The 24,440-nt window shown below is 42.1% G+C and overlaps 1 protein-coding gene across 2 annotated transcripts in view; it reads right to left on the bottom strand.

Moving 5' to 3' along the window:
- Window positions 1-10,731: 10,731 nt before the first annotated feature.
- The window catches only part of PRIMA1 (proline rich membrane anchor 1), a 50,495-nt gene continuing 36,786 nt past the window's right edge, over window positions 10,732-24,440 (bottom strand). The window contains exons 4-5 of one of the 2 annotated variants that reach the window (XM_033515145.1): window positions 17,952-18,171; window positions 15,138-15,223 (exon numbers count right to left, since the gene is read on the bottom strand). In XM_033515145.1, the coding sequence (XP_033371036.1) occupies window positions 18,156-18,171 (16 nt within the window). In that variant the 3' untranslated portion in view covers window positions 15,138-15,223; window positions 17,952-18,155. Of the gene's footprint in view, window positions 15,224-17,951; window positions 18,172-24,440 lie in introns of both variants that reach the window. The other variant, XM_033515144.1, reaches the window with a different exon arrangement.

Here is a 24,440-nt window from a genome sequence, read left to right on the forward strand (position 1 = left end):
CCAAGTTTATCCTTTCCTACAACAACCACTGCCAGTAAATGTAAAGTACATGTTCCCATGGGGAGCTAAGGGACTCTGTCTGAGCAGTCACATTTGCCTTCAGGGAGGTGGTTGCTACCTATGGAAATAATTAGTGCCCTGGGGAACTTAAAAAGAAATAATTTCTGACTCCAACAAATGCTCTTTGTGGGCCCTACATCGATGTCTCCAAAATAGTTGTCTCAGTTTACCTCAACTTTGAGACTCTGTTTGCCGGTGCTGGCTAAGAGAGAGAGCAGTCATGCTCTTTGACCCATGAGGGCTAATGCAAAGGCAGCAAGAGGTGGTTTGTCTGTTACCTCTTTCACCCACATGGTCCAGGGAGAAGCTAAGGCTTTGATGTTCCACAGATTTCACAGGATATCTAGAGCTGGGTCCAAAGCCTTCAGGTGCAAGCTAAATCCAGAAAACATTCATGCTTAAAACAAACAAAGAAACAAAGAAACAAAGAAACAAACAAAATGAAGTTTTCTATTATATGAGATCCATGTAGGCATTGAGCAGAGAAGAAACAAAATGGTTACATGAGCTGCACTGCTGTGTCTGGAGATGAGTGTCTGGGTACCTGCAGTCCTTTGGGGCCTGCTGTTGTCCACAGGCTCTTGTGCTTCTAGGTAAGGACAGAAAAGCACGTCTCTACAGCCTCACACAGGTACCCACAGCCTGCCAGCTGTCATGGGGAAAAGCTCCTATCACAATCCCTAATTCCATGAATTCAGTTTCCCTACAGCTGGCAGTGTTTCCTGAGGCACTGTTGGTCTGTGGGTGCAGGTGGTGTCCATCGCGGTTTATTACAGCAGAGAGAGGTTTTAATCCTGTGGCTCTTAGCTAAAAATCTGTCTTTTTTTGAGTTATTTTGAATGACAGAGATGAAGAATCAGGAAGAAAACTAACACCTTCCTTTACAAGGCTAGTTTCAGATTTCAAAGACCCAGTAAAAATGATTCCCTGGAAGTTGTACTAAGAATGCGTAGGCTGGCCTTATGCTTGCCACTCAACATCAGCCCAGAAGGAAGACATGATCTGCACCATGGGCTTCACTAAAACAGGACAGCTTTTCCCTCCAGTGCTGTTCCAGAGCTGTGACTTTCTCTAAGGCTGGCTACACACAGCACAAGGGGCTGTGAGACTGAGCCAGAGCAGTAAAGTGGAGAGTGGGATGTTCATTGCTCAGATCTGTTGAGTCAAATATTCAAATAAAAAAAATATAAGCATCCACTGAGAAAATAACATTTAATTAGAAGGGAATAAAATGAACATGCAGAATAAAAAGGAGACCAGAGCTGTTGCAGAAAGGAAGTTGAAGCAATCCATCTGAGAATTCTCTGAATGATTATTATTAATAACATTGAGCACTTATGTAGCATTTTTTGGGTCAAGTTCATTGCTGTAAATCATCACAACAAATGTGGAATATAGGGTACTCTTCAGCGTCCAAATGTCATGTCTAATATATACTAATTTAGTTACCACTCTCATATGATAAGGGGGTCAGTGCTCTTTGTAATTGAAGGTCTTTCCCCTCTGTCCTGCGAATAATAATCTCACCACTTGTGCATCTCCTGTGTCTGCTTCCTGGCATATTAAGTATGGAATAAAATGTACAAAACCTAATATGGAATAACTGCTTTCATCTCCAGTGTAGTTTTAAAATATGTTCCTTTATGCAAAAGGATATTTTAGACATGTATTTTATACTTTGGTTTCAACAAACATTATGTTCCCTACTCCCAGCCCCAGAACTCTGTGTGAAACAGCCCTCACTCTCTTTGGTCTGGAAAGCCTAAATATGAACCCACCAGCAGGTTTTACACCAGCCAGGTCCATGGGAAACCAGGCACTCAAATAAATACACTTAGTGCACCACCCTGTAAAACCTATGAACCACACAACTCTGCTTCCCCTCCTCAGCTCCTCAGCAGCATCAGCAGCATCAGCATCCTTAATCATTAGCAGCCATGATCATCTGCTGGGCACTGCACTTTCTGCAACACCTTTGATAGTTAGAATTCCCCTCTCTGATCTAATACCAAGGGTTTGCAGCCTCAGCTGCTGATCTATTTCATTCACACACATTTTTTACAGTCCATTGTCTTAATTCAGCTACAGTTGGAAATTAATACAGGTCAAAGCAAGATTTTACATAATGATTGTTTTCCAGACACACTCTGGAGACAGATGCATAATCTGACAAGGTATCCTGAAGCAGATCTCACCCTGTATAAACAAGTTGTTTGTGTAAGCAGAAGACCAGTTAACAGGTTGAAAAACAATTGTGAAGCAGCTATTTAAAGGAAAAAAATCTGTTGATGCTACAAATAGCATCAACAAGAACATTCCTGCAATGAAGGTGCACTTTCCTGGTGTAAATGTGTTTGAGAGTTTGAAATGTTTGGGAAAAGGTGGGTTGGCAGCTAGTATATTTTAGATTTTTTTGTCTTAATTTTATTTTTATGTTTTTATTTCTTCTGATTAAACGCAAGGCAAGGCAGAAAAACCCTGAAACCACAAAACCAATCGGAGTGCTGATTGTTTTTAAGCTTTCCTAAGCTGATGGAGTGTCACGTTGTTTCCAGCTGCTCGGTTCCCTTGGAGAAAGGGCACGTGTGTGCAGTGCAGCTCAGGTGACGCTGCCAGACCCCAGCCATCACAAGGGTGGTGTTGGCTCTCTGGGCAGACTCTGGTCATGTCTGTTGACAGCGTGGGACCAGCCAAGTTGGGCAGACGTGCTGCCCTGAGGCCGGCCAGCTCAAAGGCACTTGCCTCCTTGCTCACGCTTCTGAGGCCTTCCCCCTCATAAGAGAAACTGCCCAAAATAGGAGCAAAAACAGATTGGGAGGGGGTGTCCTGTGGCTGCTGCACTAACCTAAAAAAGAGAAAGGATTGTAGGGAGAGTGGCTTCATACTTTAATGTATTTACAACCCTCATTTCCGTGTTCACTTCAGCGATGAAGTAGTGGCCTTGCCGGTGAGCTGGGCTGGGACCTTGGGCTCCTCTCCCTTGTGCTCTCCAGACACCCCTGAGGTCCCAGTTTGGGTTTCTGTCTCCAGACTAGCTGAGCCTCAGAGAAGCCATGACCCCACAGCTGCTGGGAAAGCGTGCGCTGTGTGTGTGCTGCTGGCTGGGAGGGAGGGGAAGCGCCGTGGGCTCTTTGGCTGTCCCCTGCAGCCGATGCCACATCACATTGTGCAAGTGACCTCGAAGGAATTGAGGAATTGTCTGCCCAAGAGATATTGTTTTCAGAATAACACTCATCTAGGCAGGCCAAACTAAATTGCATCCATGTACACACACACACACAAGCTGTTTTCATCCAATTTCCCAAATTATATACTTCCTAAATTCATATAAACACAATTTGTTTTGTATTAATTAATGGACTGTGTTTTCCAGGATAAGTTGCATTTTCTTTACAGGTTTGTATGAATATGCCCAATTTTGGATGGATGGTTTGTGCTCTGATTATTGATTATAATAATCTAATTTTACATTATTTTTCACTGAGATGGATATCTGACATCCTTGGATTGGATACCACCTGCCCTGCCAAACTGAGTGCTGAGTGCAGCAGCATCTGCCCTCTGAGCATCAGTAAATTCAGACTCCGTGAGCCTTGTCCTGTGTTACAGCAGTTGTCCCTATGTGACCAAAGAGAATGGGGCTGTTCAGCCCCCCCAGGCACAGGGACTTACTTCAGGGTAAGATGGGTTGCCATCTGGAGTTGCTATCTTTCTCCACTGAAAACAAGGTTATGGAGAGCTTAGATATATTAAACACTACACTTTTTAGTTTGGTTAAAATTAGATGAGAGGAATCCTGCTTCAGGTGCTTAGGCTTCATAAGTCACAGGTATGGAAAATAAACCCTTCTCCCTTATAATAAATGACAATGCACTATTATTGATATTCCTCAAGGTACTGACAGCAGAAGTGGAACCAATTCAGATCACATTGTGCTGCACAGAGAATCTGTCACCATGTTTAGACATCAGCCAGCACAGTAGAAATACCAAATGGGAATTCATCACAAAACTCATTTTGGTAAGTCAAAACTCTTTAGACTCTCTAAGGGAATGTTGAATTTAGAGCATCATTCAAATTTATGATAGATTAGTTTCCTGTTTGTACACTAAATAGCATTTCAGAAAAAAACCTTTTTTTCCCCCTCAGAAATGATAAATTTTAATTCTAAAATTGCTTGGCTCCATCTGGTATCTTATCAACACAATTCCAACACAACATTACAGTTACAAAAATAAACTTCTGGTGCTTTTCCCCATGCCTTTTGCTATGGAGTAGTTCTACTGCTTTTATTAGGGCTGTTAAAGGTAGAATGTGACCTTTTGGACACCACACGGTCTGATGCTTGAGCTAAGGAATGCTTGATAAACTTTCCTTTTTTTTTCTTCCTCTACAATCTTTTTGAATACAGCTTTGGCTCAGAAAGACCATAACCTGAAACCGGTGAATCTCTTAAATACAGCTGAAAACTGAGTTAGGAGACCTGAATTAATATTTCAGATGATGAGGCATGAGAAAAAAACCCAAAGAAACAAAAAAACAGCACTGCCAAATCAGTAATTTCTTGATTTGGGCCCATTCCTACATTCCCATACAGCCTCAGTAACATCAGAAATGCAGCTTCAGCACATAAAAAAAATTGGGGAAAATTATAAACCCAGAGATATTTCCCACTCCCTTCCTACCCCCACTCCATAATTTTCCAAAGAAGAATCAAATTATAACTATTTTGCCTCAGTGACTGGGGCAGGAAGAAAAGCTTTCTTCAAAAGATGTCCTGAACAGTTTATGCTGCATTTTCATGGAAAATTGCAGATAGTTTCTGCTCATTTCTAGACAGGCAGTGTGTGTGTATGTGCCTCTGTGCAGGAGGCAGGGAGCTGTAGATTTGTACCTTTGTCCGTGCAGTGACCACAGTACCAGGAAGGAGAAAAGCAGAGCAGATTCATGTGGTCATTCATCTGAGGGATTTCTCATGCTGAGGGTCTCTACCTGCATGTATGGCCAGCATCACCTGTTTCAAGGTGAAATAATACTATGAGTGGAAAGCATCTCTGTTTTATTTCTGCTAAGTGTTTTTAATATTCTACTAAGGTCTGTCTCTACCAAGATATCCAAAGATGAGAGCAGCAAACTTCCTTGCTGAGAAAAACTCAAAACTAATTTTGAACTGAATTTACAATGGTTTTACTTTCCAAAAGTATAGTTTTAAAAAATAAATGAGCTGAACTGCTTTTATTTAGCTCTACCCCTGACTTTATTCACATATACTGAATGGTTCTTGAACAAGAATGGATTGAAATTCAGTATCTTAATTTTAGTTGGAATGGTAGAGATGGAGCAACCTCACCTAAGAGAGGCCTTTCAGTGGGCTTATTTATCCAGGATGAATGGCCTCTGAAGAAGGGAACCATGAGTTTCCAGAAGCTTGTAACTGGTGATGGAAGCAATCATCTTGTCAAATTTAATCCCAACTCCAAATACCCAAGGAATTAGAGATTCTCAATAAAAGTGTCAGAAGTTACTGCTAAGTTTTGTTTTAATATTTTCCTTCCCCAATATCATTCTTGAAATAACAGGACTGTTCTGCAACTCCTGGACAAATGCAAAGGTCAGCTTGAAGCAGACTGTTAGCATGGAAAATTTCAGCACAAACTTTTCACACCTTCGTAGGTTATGAGTACTCTAGACACTGGGTCTTCAAACAGAATGACTCAAGGAAAATTACTGTGGTATCTGTCATCCACGTGTACTGTAAGTGCTTTTTGGGCTTTTAGCATCCAAACTTGGTTCTGCATAATATTTAAAATGAAGATGGGATATGTGTGATACTTTCCTGGGAAGTTTTACAGGTGAGTTTTCTGCTCCAGAGATTTTCTGAGGGGCCATTGCAGGAACACCAGAGGCAAGCAGGCACTAAAAGAAGACTTTTACTTGATGATTCCTGATGCTTTCATCACCTGCATCTAAAAGTTACCAAAGGAATGACTTGAGCAATCCAGATCTGTGTCTGTCAAAGCTGTCTTGTCTGCCAGCCAGATGGTCAATAGGTGAGGGTGACCTGCCGCTTCCAGGGCAACTTCCTGGTGACAAGACAAATGGCATTTCTTCCCCTGGATCCAGAGGTCACATGAGACAATGCATTTAAAGTAAGCAAGGCTCTGAGACATCCTTGTTTGAAATTCCACCTGTAATTCTTGTGTTACTGTTAATATTATTATTATACCCAGGGTTTGACATCACTAAGCTATCGCCCAAGCAGCCAATATCTCCATTTGTGGGCACAGAGCCATGCACCTCGTGGTTATCCTGCAGGGATTTGACTGCTGATGGCCAGGACAGGCAGGGTGGTGATGCTGGGCAAGGGACTGTGCAATGCCTTGCTGTGCATGAAATAGGTACAGTGAGGGGCTTCTTGCTCTCCAGCTTCTCCCCGTCACCTCTGAGTGGACCATGGGTCCAGACAGGACTTTCTTCTGCTGTGGGTTCAGTGCCAGGACCTTGGCACAGGGTGATGATTTCAGCTACCCCAGTGTGGCTGAGAGTGGGCAGGGACACCTGGCTTTCATAAGAAGCTGCTTATGAAAATACTCCCATTTTGCTCCTGAATGCCTGCCTTTCAGCTACCTCTGGAGAGGTGAGCAGATGGGTGATCAGGTGCATTTATATTTTAATCCCTTGTTAAAAAGAACACACAGGTTTTGAAATGTTCTGTTTAAGCAAATGGCTGCAAATAAGGTGTGAAGCCCCCAGCCAGGATATGCCCCTCGCTCTGCCCTTAGTACTTCTCTCACCCTCGTGGTACCTCCTGCACAGCCGCCTCCTCTCCCCTCCTTTATTTTTTTAATTTTCCAGTAGGCATATCAATTAGATGAGAGCTTTTCCTTTTAAACATTGGGATTTTCACTCGGCCTGCTAAGGCTGTCAGGTCTCGTTTGCTGCTGATCAGTTCATGCTTTGGTGCTGGACAATGCATGAATGTTTAAATTGCCTGAAATGTCTAATTGAATTATCCTCAAATTACAAATCAAAATAGGGGAGGCTGTCTCTGGCTCACAGGCTCATTCACTGGGATGTGTCTGCCATGCTGCTGCTTTTCTTTATATTTTCTTTTCTGCTTCCGACTAGGCCTGTGTTAAATGAAACTTAAATACCGAAGGCATTTCTGTTTGTGTGTGCAGGGGGAAGTGATGCCGAACGTAAAGGGAAATTTATTCACGTTCCGGCTCTGAGTTCTTTTTGTGCTGCACAAAAAATGAATTCATGAAATTTATATCAACACATAGGAAAGGAAAATAGCCAGCTGCTATTTACAAAGAAACTTCCTTTCTCTTTCAGCCACAGTGATATATGATATCAAATACTTTCAGGCAGATATATATAAATACCATTTAACTATTTTTTTTATGAGAGCCCACGGATTAAGGAAACAAACTTCCATAAGAAAGATTTGATATATCTAGCCAGCACACATGATAAAATCAGCTTCCTAAAGCCTTGCCATAATACACAAAGGAGAAATTTAAACCCACAGGATTTTCTTTTCTAAGTTCTTAGGGACGGCAGAGCTGTGTCTCCATGCATCACGTCTGCCCTGTCCTGCGCCCTCCCCAGCACCCCTGGAGGGTGGTCAGGATTTTAATCAGTGCAATAGTGCTTCCTTTCATGGATGTAATACTTTCTATAGAATTTAATAATACACAATACAGGGCGTTTAACTACTACATCCAGACTCGGTTGTTTTGTTACTGAGCATGAACTTGCCCAATGACTGCCTGAAACAAAGGCTCAGAGTGGGTGCTGGTGCTGCACACTGTGTCCAGCACTTGCACCACCCCTTCTCTCCCCAGAAAATACCCCTTGAGGGACTGCACACTTCATCAAGGCATGGTGCCTTCCCCTGTGGCCCCCAGCACATCCCAGGTGCTCTGTGTTTGCTGCTCAGGTGAGCAGTGCCAGGGCTCACAGCACTGCCTGGGGCTCAGCCCCACACGGGCTGGGCTGGCAGGACACTCAGTCTAACCAGGACAATTGCCAACCCCTGTGCAGATACCAAGCTGTACCATGGTGCAAGACAGAAGCAGCAGGACAAGAGTTTAAATGTTGCAGCAAGTGCTTTTGTTTTAACTAAAACCAAAAGTAAAACAAGTTCAGAACATGCCAGCTATCTTGGTATTAATATTCTCATATTTTTTTCTGAATACTAAAAAACTTAGTTTCAGGCCACTTTCAAGGGCAACTTCTCTGTAAACTCATAATTAGACAACTGTTTCTGTGCTATAAATATGGTTGAAGACATTTCAATTATGAAATAACCTTAAAAAAATGGCTCAGATAAAATCTTTATTAATGGAAGATCAGCACTGAGGGGATATTTTTGATAATAAAGAAACGTACATTATTATAAAAAATGTTAGCACTTCAGTAATTGAAGACTAATACATACTCTAACATCAGTTGTCAGTGGTTTTTTGTTGTTTCTTTTTTTTTTTTTTTTTCCCAAATGTTTGATTGCTTTGTGTGCAAAGATTATACCTGCATGAATCAAGCATGCCCAAATAAAAGCATCTTTCAGAAATGGAGAAAGTTCTGATTTGGAACTACTTGTTCTGGGCATCTTTTAAAGAGATGTAGACCTTGGAAACATGTGCCCAGATAAAACCAGTGAAAAGCACTTCATGATTTTCTACTACCAAAATGCACATCTCTCTCATTACAATTTCTTGCTCCCTCTCCAAATGATACGAAACCCCAGTAACCTGTTTTCTCTCTGGCTATCATAATACTGGTTCCCAGTGATGGGATGGTGAATGAAGAGCACATTAGGAAACATCAGGCTCTTAGCACAGTGAAGTTGCACCTCATATTATTTAGCAACGTTTTCAGCTATACTCAAGACATAGGCCTGGTTTCAGGTTTGGTTGGAGCTCTTTTACTGTACTCAGTAAAAATCTGTCTAATCAGATTTGCACCCAATCCTCCCATTGTGTGTTATGACCATCCCATCACATCTAAAGCAAGACAAGAGCTCAGCCAAACAGCAGTGAATTTGGGGCTGATAGTGTTAGTAGGACTTGAGGGACCACACCAGGGTGTGCCCTACTCTCCGAAGTGACATCTTCCTCTTCCTCTGCAGACTGGAGCTAAGGATGTTGATCCAACTGTTTTGATGCCTGAAGCAGGGGACAGTGACTTCCAGAGGCATTTTCTTTCTCAGTGGTCACACAGAGATTTTAACACGGAAGTTTTCTTCTGCAAAACCTAATGTTTAAACCTGATGGATACCATAGTCTATGGCATAATGGTTGTTGCTGTGATTCATTAAACTGCCCCCCAACCACTTTGGATCATAGAATCATAGAGTTGCTTAGGCTCTTTAGGAATTGTTTAGGTCTTTAGGAAAAGACTTCTAGGATCATCAAGTCCAACCACTTATCCAGCACCATCACATTCACCACTAAACTACATCCCCAAGTGCCACATCTACGTGTCTTTTAAATATGTCCAGGGTTACTGACTCTACTGGCTTCCCTGGAAAGCTTCTTCCATGCTTGACAACCCTTTAAAGGTAAAAGTTTTTCCTAATATCTGAGCTAAAACTCCCCTAGTACAACTTGAGACCATCTCCTTTTGTCCTATCACTTGTTACCAGTAGAAACTGACCTCTATCTTGCTAGAACCTCCTTTCTGGCAGTTGTGGAGAGAGATGTTTCCCTTGAGCCTCTGTTTATCCAAACTAAACATTCCCATCTCCTTCAGCTGCTCCTCCTAAGACTTGTGCTTCAGACCTTTCATGTTCCTGCCGTGCTAGATGCCTATTGTTGCTCTGTCTTATTTAAGATTGATTTCCAAACTGGGACATGAAATAATTCCTAAGGTACCAACAAAAACTGTTAGGTAATAATGTCTTGGGAATTGAAGACAACCAAGATGTTTCCCTATTTAAATAAAATCCTCCCATCCCGTGGCAGGTGTTAGCTGACCTCGTGCAGGTACCTGGCATTCACTAGGGAATTGCTTCAGCCTCCTCCTCTGGCTGGGGAAGGAGGAGCCCTGCAGTGAAGGAGGAGTGCAGGCTGTGGCAGCCCCTTGGCTTCAGAGGCCCTCACAGGGGCTGAGCCCTTCACCTCTGTCTGGTAAAGGCACAGAACTGGGAGTGGGGAATCCCAGCCAAAGGATGTAGGTTTAGCTACGGTGTGTCAGTGCCCATCTGCTGAAGGGCTGGTCCATAAACTGCTTTTGTTCTTGAGTGGAAAAGGAGGGTGAAACCTATCCAGGGAGTTAGAATATAAATGGTGAACATTATCTCTTGCACCAAAATACATAAAGATATGTAATGTTATATGAAAGATGAAGAAATCACTCTAAAACTAGACTCTGAAACTTCCAGCCCCTCAGCATAAGAGAAAGGGTTTCATGAGCTTTGGGGGGCTGTAGGAATGCAGGAGTGTAATCCCTTTGTTTATGCACCACCAGCAGTGCACATATCTGGGACAAGAGCTGCAGGGTTAGGTGAGACAGAACCAGGATCCGTCTGGACACATGCACAAGCAGCAGCCACGAACTTCAAGAAAGTCTGATAAATTTGGGCAATAAGAGAAGTGCCTGGAGAGGCAGTGCAGGCATTCCCCCATTCAATGCTCTCAGCTATACAACCAACAGGACACAGCAAAGTTTTTACAAGTACATTTTTATTTAAAATAAAAATTAATTATGGTGCCTTTTTAAAATAGGGTACTGCACAATCTGTATATGCAACACAGTTTTTGGTACAGAACATACTTATTGAGCAATATCCTTAAATACTAAATATACATTAATGGCTTGTTTGAGAAACATGACAACATTAACTCTGATATTTTTTTTCTCTTTAGTCATTTAACCACTGATACAGATTTTCTATAAACAATATTCGTTTTCATCTGTACATGTGGTACACAGTCAAGAAGGCAGATCTTAGAATATTTACATTCATGCATTGATTTAAACACACTATTTTGCAGTTTAAAATAATATATTTTTGTTTGTACAGGTGCAGGGAGTATTGTAAATACATATCTACCATAGGCCTGATTCTCCATTGCTTGTCAGCTTCTATGGTCATGACCTGGTTGGAGCAGGGTGCCCATACTTTCTCCACGTGCTGTGACCACATGGCATGCAAGACTGGACAATTAGGTCTCTGTATAGATATATATATCAGTATATTTATATTCTATACTTCTTAGAACTTTCCCCTTTCTTTCCATGTCTGTTTTTGCAGCATCTGTCCAAGGTAGAAATGCTTCCCTGGGCACACCGCTGTGTCAGGTGTGGGACAGGAAGGGCAGCAGGGCTGGGGCATCAGCTCCACTTTCCTGTCTTGTGAGGAATGAGGAAACTCAACACTTTGCAGCTCAGGCCCTTAAGCTGCATTCCCTGCTAGTGGTGATCCTTGAGAGGAGATTTGGAGCTGCTGCTCTCCCTCAGACCGAGGGCAGCAGTTTGCTGAGTTTGTCTGGTGGTGGTCAGAGCACAGCAAGTACCTTCTGTGTAAAAACTGGCCACCTTCACGCCTGCTGGGGATCTATTTTGTGAATGGAGCTAGCCAGGTCCTTTCTACCCCTGATATTTTAGTGGCTAAAAAGGAACCCAAAATGTTTGTAAATGCTGCAGTTGCAAGAGCTGGGTTGCCAGTTCCCCAGATCCAAGATCACTGCTTCGTGAAACGCTTATGTATGTGGCCTATTCCTTTCTCTTTGTATTTAATTATAGTACAATAAGGAAGCACAGAAGCCTCTCTTTACATAACCTTTGTGAGAGGTCTGTAGAGTGTTAAACACAACCTTAAACCCCATCAGCAGCCTCAGAAATCACTCCTCAGTGACATGCCCTGTCTAGCCTCCCTTTTCTGAAGACTTCCATCTGATTCCAGCATACTTTTCCAAGCGCCTTTCCCAAGATCACTTTGGTACAATGTAGTCAACTGTACTTGGGCAGGAATCTAAAGGCAAAACTACCCCATGCAAGATTTCCCACCTCTCCCTGCCACACTGTGATGTGAGGGCTGAGAGCAAAGGGTCTGGGCAATCAGAAGAGCAGCTCTCAGCCTGTCTGCAGCTGCCTTTCTGTGGCTAACACATTATAAAATCACATGAGGAATGTTTGCTCAAGAACTATTATGGCAATTGTGTGCCTGATACATTTATCAGCATGTTGCATGTAATGATCATGTATATCACCTAGCAAATAAGCTGCATGTATTTCTCTCAAAATACTGCCACAGAGCTGGTACCTACTTTGCCTTGATTATGCAGATGGGTAAACTGAGGCACAGAGAGGCAAAATGACATGCTAGTAAACAGCAGATCAGTGGCAGAGTTGGAAATGGATCCTAGGTGGCATGTGCTGTGTCTTGCAATGCCCTGCCTCTCCTCTCTCCATGAAGTTTTTAAAGTTTATGTTCTCTTCAAGAACATAAAGTTTATGTTCTCTCTTCATGGGCCATGGGCAGGGCTTGCTTGTGGTTGTGTCATGCACGAGGATCTTCTCTAGTGGACATTTTACCACTGATATTATTGAAAATCAGACAGTGTTTGGTGACTATCTCTTTTTACTCTTTTTTTGCAAAAACAGACATTTTGATGGACATAATGACCTACAAATCCCTTTTGCAATTTTGACTTTACAGAACATGCCTTTAAAGCTGTATTAGGAAACAAATAAAATTGACAAACTTTAGGAAAAAGTGCTAATCCTGAGCCCATATTATGCTAAACTTTTCTGCATTCATACTTTATACTTTCAGATAAACATGCAACCAGTCTCAAACTATGCCACGTTTCCACATTTAGGCTGAAACAAGTGGAGTAAAAAAAGAAAGGCAAACATAGGTAACTACACCAAAATAAATGTTATAGATTAAAAATATTCTAGAAATATACTTGTAGTATTTTTATTATAGTATTTTGGGGGCTAAGTGCTTTAGGCAATCAACATTTGGGATACTATACTCAGATTGTAAATTCTGTCATTTTAATCCCACTTTGGATCTAAGAATATATCACTGTGTCTTGTGCAACACACAACATTAATGTGGCTAGGAATGATCATACTCATGGGAAAAGGGTTACTTGCCTCCTTTCACTTTTGCAATTGCATTCACTTCCCAAGAAAGTCTACCTTTAAAAAATAATTTTATGCAGTTAAACTTCTACATAGTGATGGCAGACTAAAAAGCTAAATGAATAACTACATAAATTTCTCAAGAGCAATATATAGCAGCATTTCATTTTATAATTGAAAAGGTACTTATATTTACATACACCCTATTGTTTGATAGGTAATAGAAGACTGCAGATGGGCCTGAGCTGAGACTGCTGATTTGAACATTCCAGAGCTTTTTTTTTTGGGAAGATCTGCAGAACGTCTTCCTCTACCATCACACCAAACTCTGCATCCCAGGAATAGATTACACACAGGCTGGAATGGGCTCAAAATCAAGGTCTGATTTCTGCAGTTCAGGCACATCCTTATATAAAACTGAAAGTATTGGTGTGTTGCAGTACTGAGGGACAACGCAGCTGGGGGGCAGCCAGGTCCCAGAGTGAGACTGCTCAGTGCCTGGGAGTTACCCACAGACTTGGAGACAGAGTGGTACCAAAGCTTTATGTCCAGACCAGAAGCCAGGGTGCAAATTTGTCTTTGACTGCATCACTACTTTCAGCACAGAGGTAAATGGAGATATACATGTGGAGATGTGACACAAAGGAAAGTTTTCAGGAGGTAGGGAAAGACCAGCATCTCAACTAGTCTCATCACCTCTATCCTAAGGGCTACTTATTGAGTCTGACCTGAGATCCTACGTGAAATGAATTTGGGTAGATTCAGCTTTGCTTTATCTTTTGCTTTATCTTTCTGCAATCCATGTCATGGAAAGTATACTGAACTGTATGCTGAACTTGGCACCACTGTCAGTCTCAGCTCAGGAGAGGCAGAGACTGAGGTAATGTGGGCAAAACCAGCTACCAGACCCCCAAAAGTGGTCCTACAAGCCAGACCTGCAGTGTCCTCAGTGCATCAGCTCAGGAGAATCAACACTTTCAGGCAATAACACTAACCAGTGAACGAAGAGAATTTCAAAAGGCTGCTAGTCCTTTCAACACGATCCTGCCCAAACACTCACACCAAGATGTAAACAGTATCTTTCCTGTAGGAGTTTCCCTGGGGAATCAGTGAGATGCAAACACAGAGAAACATGGAATCTCACAAAGGAACATTTTTAAAGATAAAATAAAAGCGTGGTGCAAAAAAGGAGGCTGATTATGAAGTAGTAATCTTTAAAGCACATCTTGATAACATCTCTTTCAATAGCAATGTTAATTGCCAAAATCTTACATTTTTATTTCTTCTGCCTGAAAACCTTCAGCCATGAAAACTGCATAGTCATCAGACCACAGATAAATTTCCTGGGATAAGTCACAAGTTCAGGCCAATTTTGCTTGATTGCTTAACAGAAACCTTTGTTCCCATTTTAATAACAAAATAGTAAGAATAAAAAAAATGCAGCATCATCGTATGAAACCGCACAGGCTGGCAAAGCACATAGGCAACACCTCTCACCATTTAGAGGGTAGTCTCCTCCCATTTAAAGGGAGACACCTCCCTCTGACCCATCTGTGATAAACTACTGCCACTCTGGCAGATCACCCTCTCCTCAAGAGATCCTACTTCAGAAGATTTTTTGTGGACACTTAATTCAAACGTAAAAGTAGAGGAAGAGAGGAAGAAGAAGCGGGAGGCATCGCAACATCGCTTTCATGGGATGCAGCATGCAATGCTTATGCCTGTGTGAGGCCTTTTCTCTGGGCAGCCCAGGTGGGTGGGTTTATCCTCCCTTGGAGCAGCAGCAAGCCTGGAGAGCAGCCTGATTTTCTCTTCTGGATCACTGATGCGTGAGCTGTTTCTGAAATGAAGTCCTTGGCCACCGAGCTCCCTTGGTTGCCTCATTTCACCCACCTTGCATACTCCATGTGTGTGCTTTGAGAGTTTACCACCTCCTGCGCCTTGGCGGGGTCTCGGGGATTATACAACCGCATTGTTATCAACTGTTTTGTTGTTCTGGGAGGAGGTCATTGCATATTCGGACCGACTGGTTCCGTTCTCTTCTTTTCTCATTGGTTTCCTTGGGTGACCCAGGTTCGGGGATGCACAGGCAGGGTAGGGAGAGAAGAAAGAACAGAGATCAACATCTTCTTTGTCAATACAGATCGAAAGTGAGGACATGTAAGGTACATAATCATTCTGAATTTATCCTGTCTATTTTTCTCTTTCTGAACACAGGCCAAAGCAGCAGCTAATTTTGTCAATAATCATATTGACACCTGGAAGGTGACAGGTCTTATCCCAAGGTGTCATGATGTGCTATTGGTGTCCCCATGCTAGTCTGTTAATGGATACATGAGATGAAGGCTGCTGGAAAGAATGTCCTCCATCACCACCTTCATCTCTGAAACAAGGCTGGCTGCTGGGCTGGGCTCTGCCTTGGGGCAGTCATGACCTTTCTCCTCGAGGTGTCATATCATTCAAACTGGGATGATGACCAGGTGTATCCACCAAGGCCCCAGCTCCCTCAGCAGTCATCACCACCATGTTCAGTCACTAGGACTCATCTGACCAGTGCAGGTATGTACACCTGTGGTGATCTCCCCAGACAATCTCCACAGATAGTGGAGAAAAACAGGTACTTATGAAACATGGTTCAGAACAGCTTAAAGTGGAAACCCAACATATGTCAGATGTTTTGTGCCCAAGGCATTTGTGTTTCCCTGCACTGTCTGTAAAGGCAGGCTAGTCTGCTAGCCCAGATAGAGGTGTCTGTGTTCTAGGTTTCTGAGTTAGTGACTGAAATGTGGTGCCTGCTGTGACCTACCAGACTTCCAGCACCATCACCTTCTTGTTTTGTTTAGTGGCCACTCATACTATTTGGTAATAAACTCCAGGATCACATACATGTTAATTGTGAGACAATTCTGGAAATTCTCAGCAAGTGCAGAAAACTATCAAACATCTGTACATCACAGAGCAAAATCATTTATTTAGGATTTTATAGTTACTCTGAAAAGGGAGACGTGAGCTTAAGTCCTGTAACAGACCATGTTCTATCTTGTAGCCTCCCCCCACAACTTCCCTTCTCAAAAGTGGCTTAACTTGAAGCTTTAAACATAGCAGGAGGAAAAAAGCTTTGTGCTTTCCACACAGATATTTCAGACATGAGTCTCTGGAGTTTAAGGTGTTGCTGAGAGCAAAAAGAGGACCAGATACATGTATTACAAGTCAGTCTGTGCTGTTGTTCTTCTCAATGTTTAACAAGACAAACAGCAATTAATAAAAAATGGTTAGTGATATTTATTTTCAGCACAGTATTAATGAAAGATTTATGGGGAGTGATCACGGGCAGGTAAATTTGTTTGCTTGCAATTTCAACAAAAATACTTCTGATTGTGATTTTTTTGTGCCTCTCTACCTGTTAAGAGTTAAAGCTTGTTAATATCAGTCATTATTTCAGCTATTAGACAATGGAAATGCAAGGGAAGGAGAGACTAAGAGTTAAGGAGACCAAGAGGTTTGATGAACTGTTTTTCAGTGCTCAACATGCAGTGTCTGTCTGCATCTGACATGAGGTCATGTGGGTCTTTCTTCTGTGACACTGAAAGCACACATCCACCATGCCACATCCTTGACAGGAAGAATGGAAAATCTGATGGCAATGCTTTTTTTTTTTTCAGGGCAGGAAAGATGGTGTGACTGTCTAAACATTTCTGCTGCTTTCAAAAATTCTTTTGTTTTTCTTCTCTCCCAGTACCAAACCCATCAATAGTTAAAAAATGAAGACATTTTGGCCACTTTTACTTGCCATTTTTCTCCTATTTACCCCTTTTTTATTTGGTCTCCTATGTTTCTGCACCTCTCCAGTTCCATTTTCCTTCCCTGTCTAGACTTCCTCTTCTTTATGTTAAAAAATGTCTTCCTCTCATTTTTATCTACATTTTTACATTTTCTAGTAGTGATTTTAAGATGCACTGCTTCAGTTGTCCTGAAATTTGCACTTTCCCCTCCCCAGGCTGGTGTCCCAGCACAGACCTGGGTGGATTGGAGGCTCTCCTCTGATGTGAGATCTCTCTGCAGACCCTGCTAGACAGGTTGCCAGGGATATCACACCACTGGAATTTGCATGCAGTGGAAGAGTTTTTTCTCAGATCCTGCAAATAGGGGAATTGAGACTTTATCAAGATTCTGCTTCTGCCTTATCAATTGCTCAGGGTTAGTGCTAGCAAAACAGAGCAGTCATATTTTTGAGTCTCAATTAAAAGACTATTGTCAGATGTAAAAGTTCAGGCTAGAAGCCTGCTCTGTTTTACTCCTTCTCTCAGTCTGTTTCCAAATACACAACAGGCAGGGATTTGGGGTCAGACTTGCCCCAGTTATGCCATTTAAATCACTGGCTTGGCACACTGGTATGTACTTGTCACTGTGGTTAAATTGGCCGATGTATTTAGATATACAAGGTCATTTTGGCTTGTGATTTTTCAAGTGTCCTCTTGCATTAGGGCATTGGCTCTCTGTGTGCCACTAGCTCTGTGCCACTAACCCTTTTACTCCAATTTTTGTTGACTGTTGAGATCCAAGCATGCAAATTTTCTTCTTGCACACCAAAGGGAACCCTTTTATCCTATTTTCTGCCTAATAAGCCAAATTGTGCATGATATTCCAAAGTGTAATACTCCAAGCCCCCTTTCAGATGATAAGCTGAAATGAAGCATTTCCATTCCAGGTTTCCTCTTTGATTAGAGGGATGTTCCAAATTAGTGAGGAAATTAGTAGGGAACTATTCATATCTGTGACATACTCACTTGGTGGCAGGCGAAACAGGCTTTTCACTAATAAGTGGTTTGCATTGTTTTACAATATAATTTGCAGTACATTGTTTAGCAAACAAATTGGGTCTTCATGCCAAACATCTGTGAATGAAACTCTGGCCATGCAACTCTGTACAGCTTAGCACATGCCTGAAATGATGCCTCAGAGTCCATAATGACCTCTCCACCATGCATGCATTAACTTGCGCGAGTCCTAAAATCAAGAAAGCATCAAACAGCTGTTTAATAGCGTGTTTCATACATCAAGCTAAACTTTCAGATGAGCTTCTGATCACATTATATATCTTATTTATCAAAGAATTTAATATTGGCTCATTATATTGGCTTGTACCAATACTCTGCAGAGTCCTGGGTAAAGGTCAATGTACTGATGCACATTCAAACACAATTTTCAAGTCCTACGTTTATAAATTTTTTTAGATGAAGCATAGTTTTAGGTCCTTTATCATGCCTAGCTACAAAACTTAGTTGGTATATTTGACAAAACCTTCCTTGGCAGCTTTGGCAACTGTGTAAGTTTGGCATAGACCTACTGCTTGTAAGGCAGACTCTATTATGTGATAGAGTACTAGGAGAGGGCTTCACCTCGTGTCCCATTTGTACACACTTCAGAAAATCTCTGTCTGTGACTACCCAGACAAAATCAAGTAAAACCAGAGAAGACTATTTATTTAATCATGACTTTATCATGCCTCATTATAGGCTTAATAAATCTTTAAGAAGAGTAAGATCACTCTGAAATGGGAACACAAGTTTTGTCCAGAACAGTAAACTGCAAGGTTGTTTAAGATTCCCAGTGCAATCCACATCTCATACACTTCTGGATGCTTCATGCTTGAAAGGGATGAGAGTTTAGAATAAAATCTGTCTTCATAAAACAACCTGAGTATTGCAAACCTGTTTCTACTACCTCCATTGCAATGTCTCTGTTGAGTACCAGTGCATCAAGTCCAGCATCTGGGAAGGCTGGGTTCCAAGGAAATCCAATCAAGCTAGGAAGGGGTGACCTTGAGCTGGCAGCAGAGACATGACAAGATCTCAAATTCACCTCCTTCTGGGGTTCCCATACCTGACTCAGCACTGCCAGGAGACACCTGTCTCCACTTGGGGATTTGCTGTCCTGGACTATTCTCTGGGGAAATACATATCCTATTTCTTCACAAACAGGAATAGTCATTCTTCTTTTCAGGTATAGTTAGAGGAGGAAAGACTGGTTTTTTGGTATGAATTGTTGACCAGTACTCAGAAGTTCAAAGTGAGATTTCACCTTTTGCTGAGCAGTGGTTAAAAATTGTAAATGGTAAAAGCCAACTGCAAAAATCTCTCTCTCTCTCTATATATATATATATATATACACATGCACTGTATGGGTATCAGTATCAACTGACAGAGATTTTACCAAAGGTGAAAGCTATGAGGCATTTCCTACTGTCTTTGCACAATTGTATCTATGCCACTGCACAGGGTGCCCATGCCAAAAATCCCTTTGTGTTTTCAGTTCCTCTCTGGAAGGTGCTTTTAGTAGCATGTAAAGAGCTTGTCTCTCTCCTCATTGCTGTTTCACCCCTGAACAAAGTTCTCTGGGCAGCTCCACTTGTCAGCCCCATTTCTGGTGCTGGTATGTTGAGTGTGTGCCTGCTGATCCCTGGGGCAGAGTGGCTGAAGGGAGAAGGAAATCAGAGAGCTGTTTCACTTCCATGTGCAGTGATCTCAAAGCTCTTCTCCATAACAATATTTCATTAGCTATCAACACAAAGAAGATAATGATTTTCAATAAAATTGGGTCTCATACAACACATCCTATCTAACGCAACTATCCTCGGGACATATAAATAGAAATACGCAGAAATATCCACAGAAACATCCAGGCTACCTATACACCAGCAGAGATCAAGTTGCAGTGGCATCTTTCTGGGTTATAAAAAGTTGTCCAAGAATCAGAGTAGATATCTGTGTAGTTTATTTTCACTCAGCTTCATGTCCAGGGCTAGGATGCTAGCAGTACCTGTGGCAGCTCTGCTGAGAGCTCTAGGCTAGACTTCACTGCTGGAAGCCCAGACAAGATGATGTGTGGGCTACAGTCACACTTCAAATACATCCTTATTTAGCAGACAGGAATGGAAGAATAAATTTTATCATGTTATTCAATTACTAGACCATCACTCTGTATAACCTGAATGTTTATAAGAACATAAAGAACATGAATGGAGGCTGTTTGCATCTCAGTACTGAAGGCATTCACCAACTACTTGATTCATGCTGGCCATCAGAGGGGAATCACTTTCCATGAGAGCAAGTGGTGGGACATGAGAAGTTGCTTTCTAAGACTGGTTTGTGAACAGGATTCCTGTTAGAGGAGCTCAGTGCACTGACAGCAGTTGCTTTCAGGACACAGCCATTCAATTTTTGTGCAGCCACACACAGCCAGCCTTGCTGGCCAGCCTGGTGCTATGGCTCAGACATATGGGGCTCATGTTGGAGGAGGACACTTCTCTGAAAATCTTCAGAATCATGGAAGGAGTCACATTCTAACTTCTACCTCTCACTGTCTCGGAGAGACAAGAAAAAAACCAGTCTGGATATATTTTATTTGACAATATAAAGACAGAAGTCAAAGCAGAAACCCTAATGATGAAAATTCTCTGGAACCTTAGTTTTTCTCTATTAAATTAGCTAATGGCCATATGTGGACCATCTATCTGTCCAGAAAACAGGCAGTACACTATTCATTACTTGTAGGAAGAGGTTACTGGCTCTACTACCTCCCACGTACAAAGAAAATGTTTTACAGTTATAATAAAAAGCTGCTCCATCTGGACAACTTTTACCAACACACTCAGTGTTCATCTCCCAAGGCTTTTGCATGTACTCCCCATATTTCCATCTTCTCTCAGGCAAGTTAGATAGTCCAGCATCTAAAAGACCAACAAACTGTCTTGTCCCAGTGTTAATTACTTTTTATAACAATATATGATTTTTTTACTTACTCTTCTGAGCTACAAAAGTGTTATAGGTATCTTGGACAATATTACCTATTGCAGCATTTGAAAGGACTATGTGTACTGGGGTACTTTCACTTTTAGACATTTGTTGTTCTCCTTTCTCAAGCTGCATTGCCTTTTTGCTCCTTAGGAAAACAAATAAAAAGTCTTTTAAAAATCAGAAAAGGCCATTCTTTCCCTAGAGACCTTTGAGTACTTCAGTCTTAGCCAAACTGAACTAGTGGTCAGATGATAAATAATATTTACAAGAGCAAGTAATCATGCAATTTTTAACATCTTCAGACCTTTTCTGTCTATCTTTTGTGGGGAGGGGGAGAAGATCTGTGCAAGTGCTTTGCATAGTGCTAGGACGATTATGCAAAAGGAGAAAGTCTCTTTCACAGCTCTGGAAATCATGTTGCAGGATAGCTTGACATAACTCCAAGATACCAACTCCCAAGGAGAGCTTCTACTTTTCTGACTGTTCACGTGAGCATTTTGAAGCCTGTGATTTACAGCTAACTTGGCTCTGCCTCACAGCCAATTTTAGCTGACCAGTTTCTGGAGTATATTTAAGCGAGCCCTGCTGGCATGTGGGCGATTTCTCTTTTGGGATGGTTCACACTCAAATTCCCCTCTCTGTGCATGGATTGAGCCTTTGCTGAGTGTTTCTCCCATGGAAAAAAAAATTTCCAAGCTGCTCGGCAGCCATTCATCAGCACTTGAAAGGTTCCCTGAGCTGCTGCACTTGGGCTGCAAAGCATGGGGGCACATCACCTTCTGCAGAAGTGCATCTCTCTCAGCCAGCTGAAGTCACTCTGGGTATGTCTAAAGGGAGGGTTTGGACTATTCAGATTGCAGGTAATGACAGTAGATTGCTGAGCCACATGGGAAATTTAAGAAGTGGAATTTAGTCTCCATTTTCAGTAGTGCAAGGTCAGAGTAATTCCACAGACTTTGTTGGACTTGAGGAGGATTTGTTCTGATGTTACACAGGAAGAAGATCTGTCCCTGGGAGACAAAGGTGATGGATGCAATTCCATTTCCTACTAAGCCTTCAATTAAGCTAACTTCAGAATTATGCTCCTATACAAAACTAATCATAAGGAAGAGAAGCAGCTTTATGATTAGGATACTGGACAATTAACTGACATAATTGATAAAAGTACTTACAGTGACCCCTCACATAATAATCCATTCTTTGCATTCCCTCTAATGATCTTTAAAAGGTTTTATTGACTGGAGGGATATTACAGCTGACATTATCTGTTGGGTGTTTTCAGTGTAGAATACATTGTCAATATGTTTTGATTATAAAAGGAGAAAAATGAATGGGACTGAAGTAAAAGAATGAACTCATAATGCCAGCTTTTCAGACTGGCAAAAAGCTACTAAACAAGAAAGAAATAAAAAATAAATTTAAAAATAAATTTTTAAAAAGACATTTAAATGTATGAAACAAAGGCACTTTGAACAAAGACAAAACATGTCTGGGGGATGGCGACTGCCGTGGCAGTGCCCTTTGGGGATGAGCTGGGCACACTCCTGCTCCTCAAAGGCCTGTCCCGTTGCAGAGCAGTGCAGGCAGCTGGGGCACAGTCATGGCGATCAGCTCAGAGAGCACCATGCTCTGCTAAACATCTCAGAAGCACCCTGGGACTGGAAATACATGTGCTCCACCCAGAAAAGTGGGATTATTTGTAACTCTGCTGCATTAGGCATGACCTGCCCCCACAAAACTGAGACATGCATGTTTTCACAGGTGCTGGCATGAGGGCAACAAACTTATCTTCCACTCTGTAGTACAAAAACAGCAGTGGAAGTCCAAACATAGATCTCTCTCTTAGTTCTTTAAAATTCTCTAGACCTTCTGGAAGAGATTGAACAACTACTCAATCCCTGCTATCTTCAAAATTTTTAACAGATTCTTAACATTACCTAAGAAAACTGGAGAAACATTAGGAGGTGTCCTTGCAAAAAGATGTCTGTATTGGAAAGGAAAGTGGTGGAGGAAAAAGGAACAGGAATTCCCTGCCATGTTTGCAAAATGAATGGCTGTTGATGACTGTGCTCTGGGTCAGGGTGGGCATCAGTACTAGAAAAATGTGGGGTTGAAATAATAAGGGACAGAGAGAGGAGATGAGCCAGGGCTGCTCTTCCCTGCTCTCTTGCTCTTTCTCAAGCACAGTATGCCCCTCATCAGTCAAGTGACTTTAGATACTAGCATTTTAGGCAATGGACTTTTCCATCCCCCAAATTATGGTACATTGTGTATATTTTTGTGTAGATATTTTGTTGAATGCAGATAACTACCTTGCCATTTAATCACTGTCCAACATAGGCAATAGCTTGAATGATGGATTTGATCCATACAGAAGAACAAAGCTACTGCTATTTCACAGACTCATATAAATATAATATCACAACATTATTTAAATAGTATGATTAATTTCTGTGCAGATGAACAAAAATTCTCTGCAGATTTTCTGTTACAGAAATGTCTTTGAACGAAGAGTGTCTGCAAGACAAATAAATGCAAGGAGCTGAGAAGAAAATTAAAACTCATAAAATTAACTGACCTTTGCAGCTATCTAGATCACTTTGCATTCGAGGCAATCTGTCTCTGCCTTCAACCAGGCTGAGATCACTGATATTCATGTAGCTGCTTCTGGCTTTCTCCACTCACAATGAAGAGTTTGCACAGCTGGACCGTGCAAACACAAAGTCCATGGACTGCGCAGGATAGTTCCAGCCTTCCCATGCTCCAGGTGTGCAATGGGGCAAGTCCATGAAGAGGCAGAGAAAACAGCAAGTCCTGCTCACCCTGATGTCTATGCAAAGATTTGGTTTTGTGCAGCTTTAGATTGTAACTGGGGACAATTTCTGATGAAGAACTTGGGTTTAGCCAGTCTCCATACTGGCTTCTCAGGGCTCAGAGCCAGTAAAGGGAAGAAACTACAGTTCCAGCTGCTTGGGAGTATTAATATTTTTCATAAGGTTTTATGCCACTGCCTCCAAAAGCAGACATCAAAGGCAGCACAATTTCTCCTCATGGGTCCTCTTTTCATGATATCTTTCAAAGGCTGCAATGAGCAATGACCCTGTTTTCCCACTGCTGCCTCGCACACGGCTGGGATCAGACTCTTCACCTGTTTACACACATCATATCCCTCTGTTAGTGCTTCACTCCACCCCCTGCCTTTAGCTTGGGGAATGGATGTTGTGATGCTCATCCCCATGCTCTGACATGGCTAATTAGCCAACAGCTCTCCAAGATGGACAAACCAGCATCGTTCTCCAGCCCAGCCCCACCAGAGGGAGTGACCATGTGCCTGCTGGTGGAGGGGACTCTGGTGACAGCAAGGCAAGGGTGCTGTGGAGAGGGACCACCCCAGCAGACACAATCATTACCCATCCCAGCTCTGTCCATCCTGACCTACTGTGTGCCTTGCCTTCACGGCAAGGCTCTGTGAGCAGGGAG

The sequence above is a fragment of the Parus major genome, chromosome 5 (assembly GCF_001522545.3).
Source record: "Parus major isolate Abel chromosome 5, Parus_major1.1, whole genome shotgun sequence".
Classification (NCBI taxonomy): domain Eukaryota; kingdom Metazoa; phylum Chordata; class Aves; order Passeriformes; family Paridae; genus Parus; species Parus major.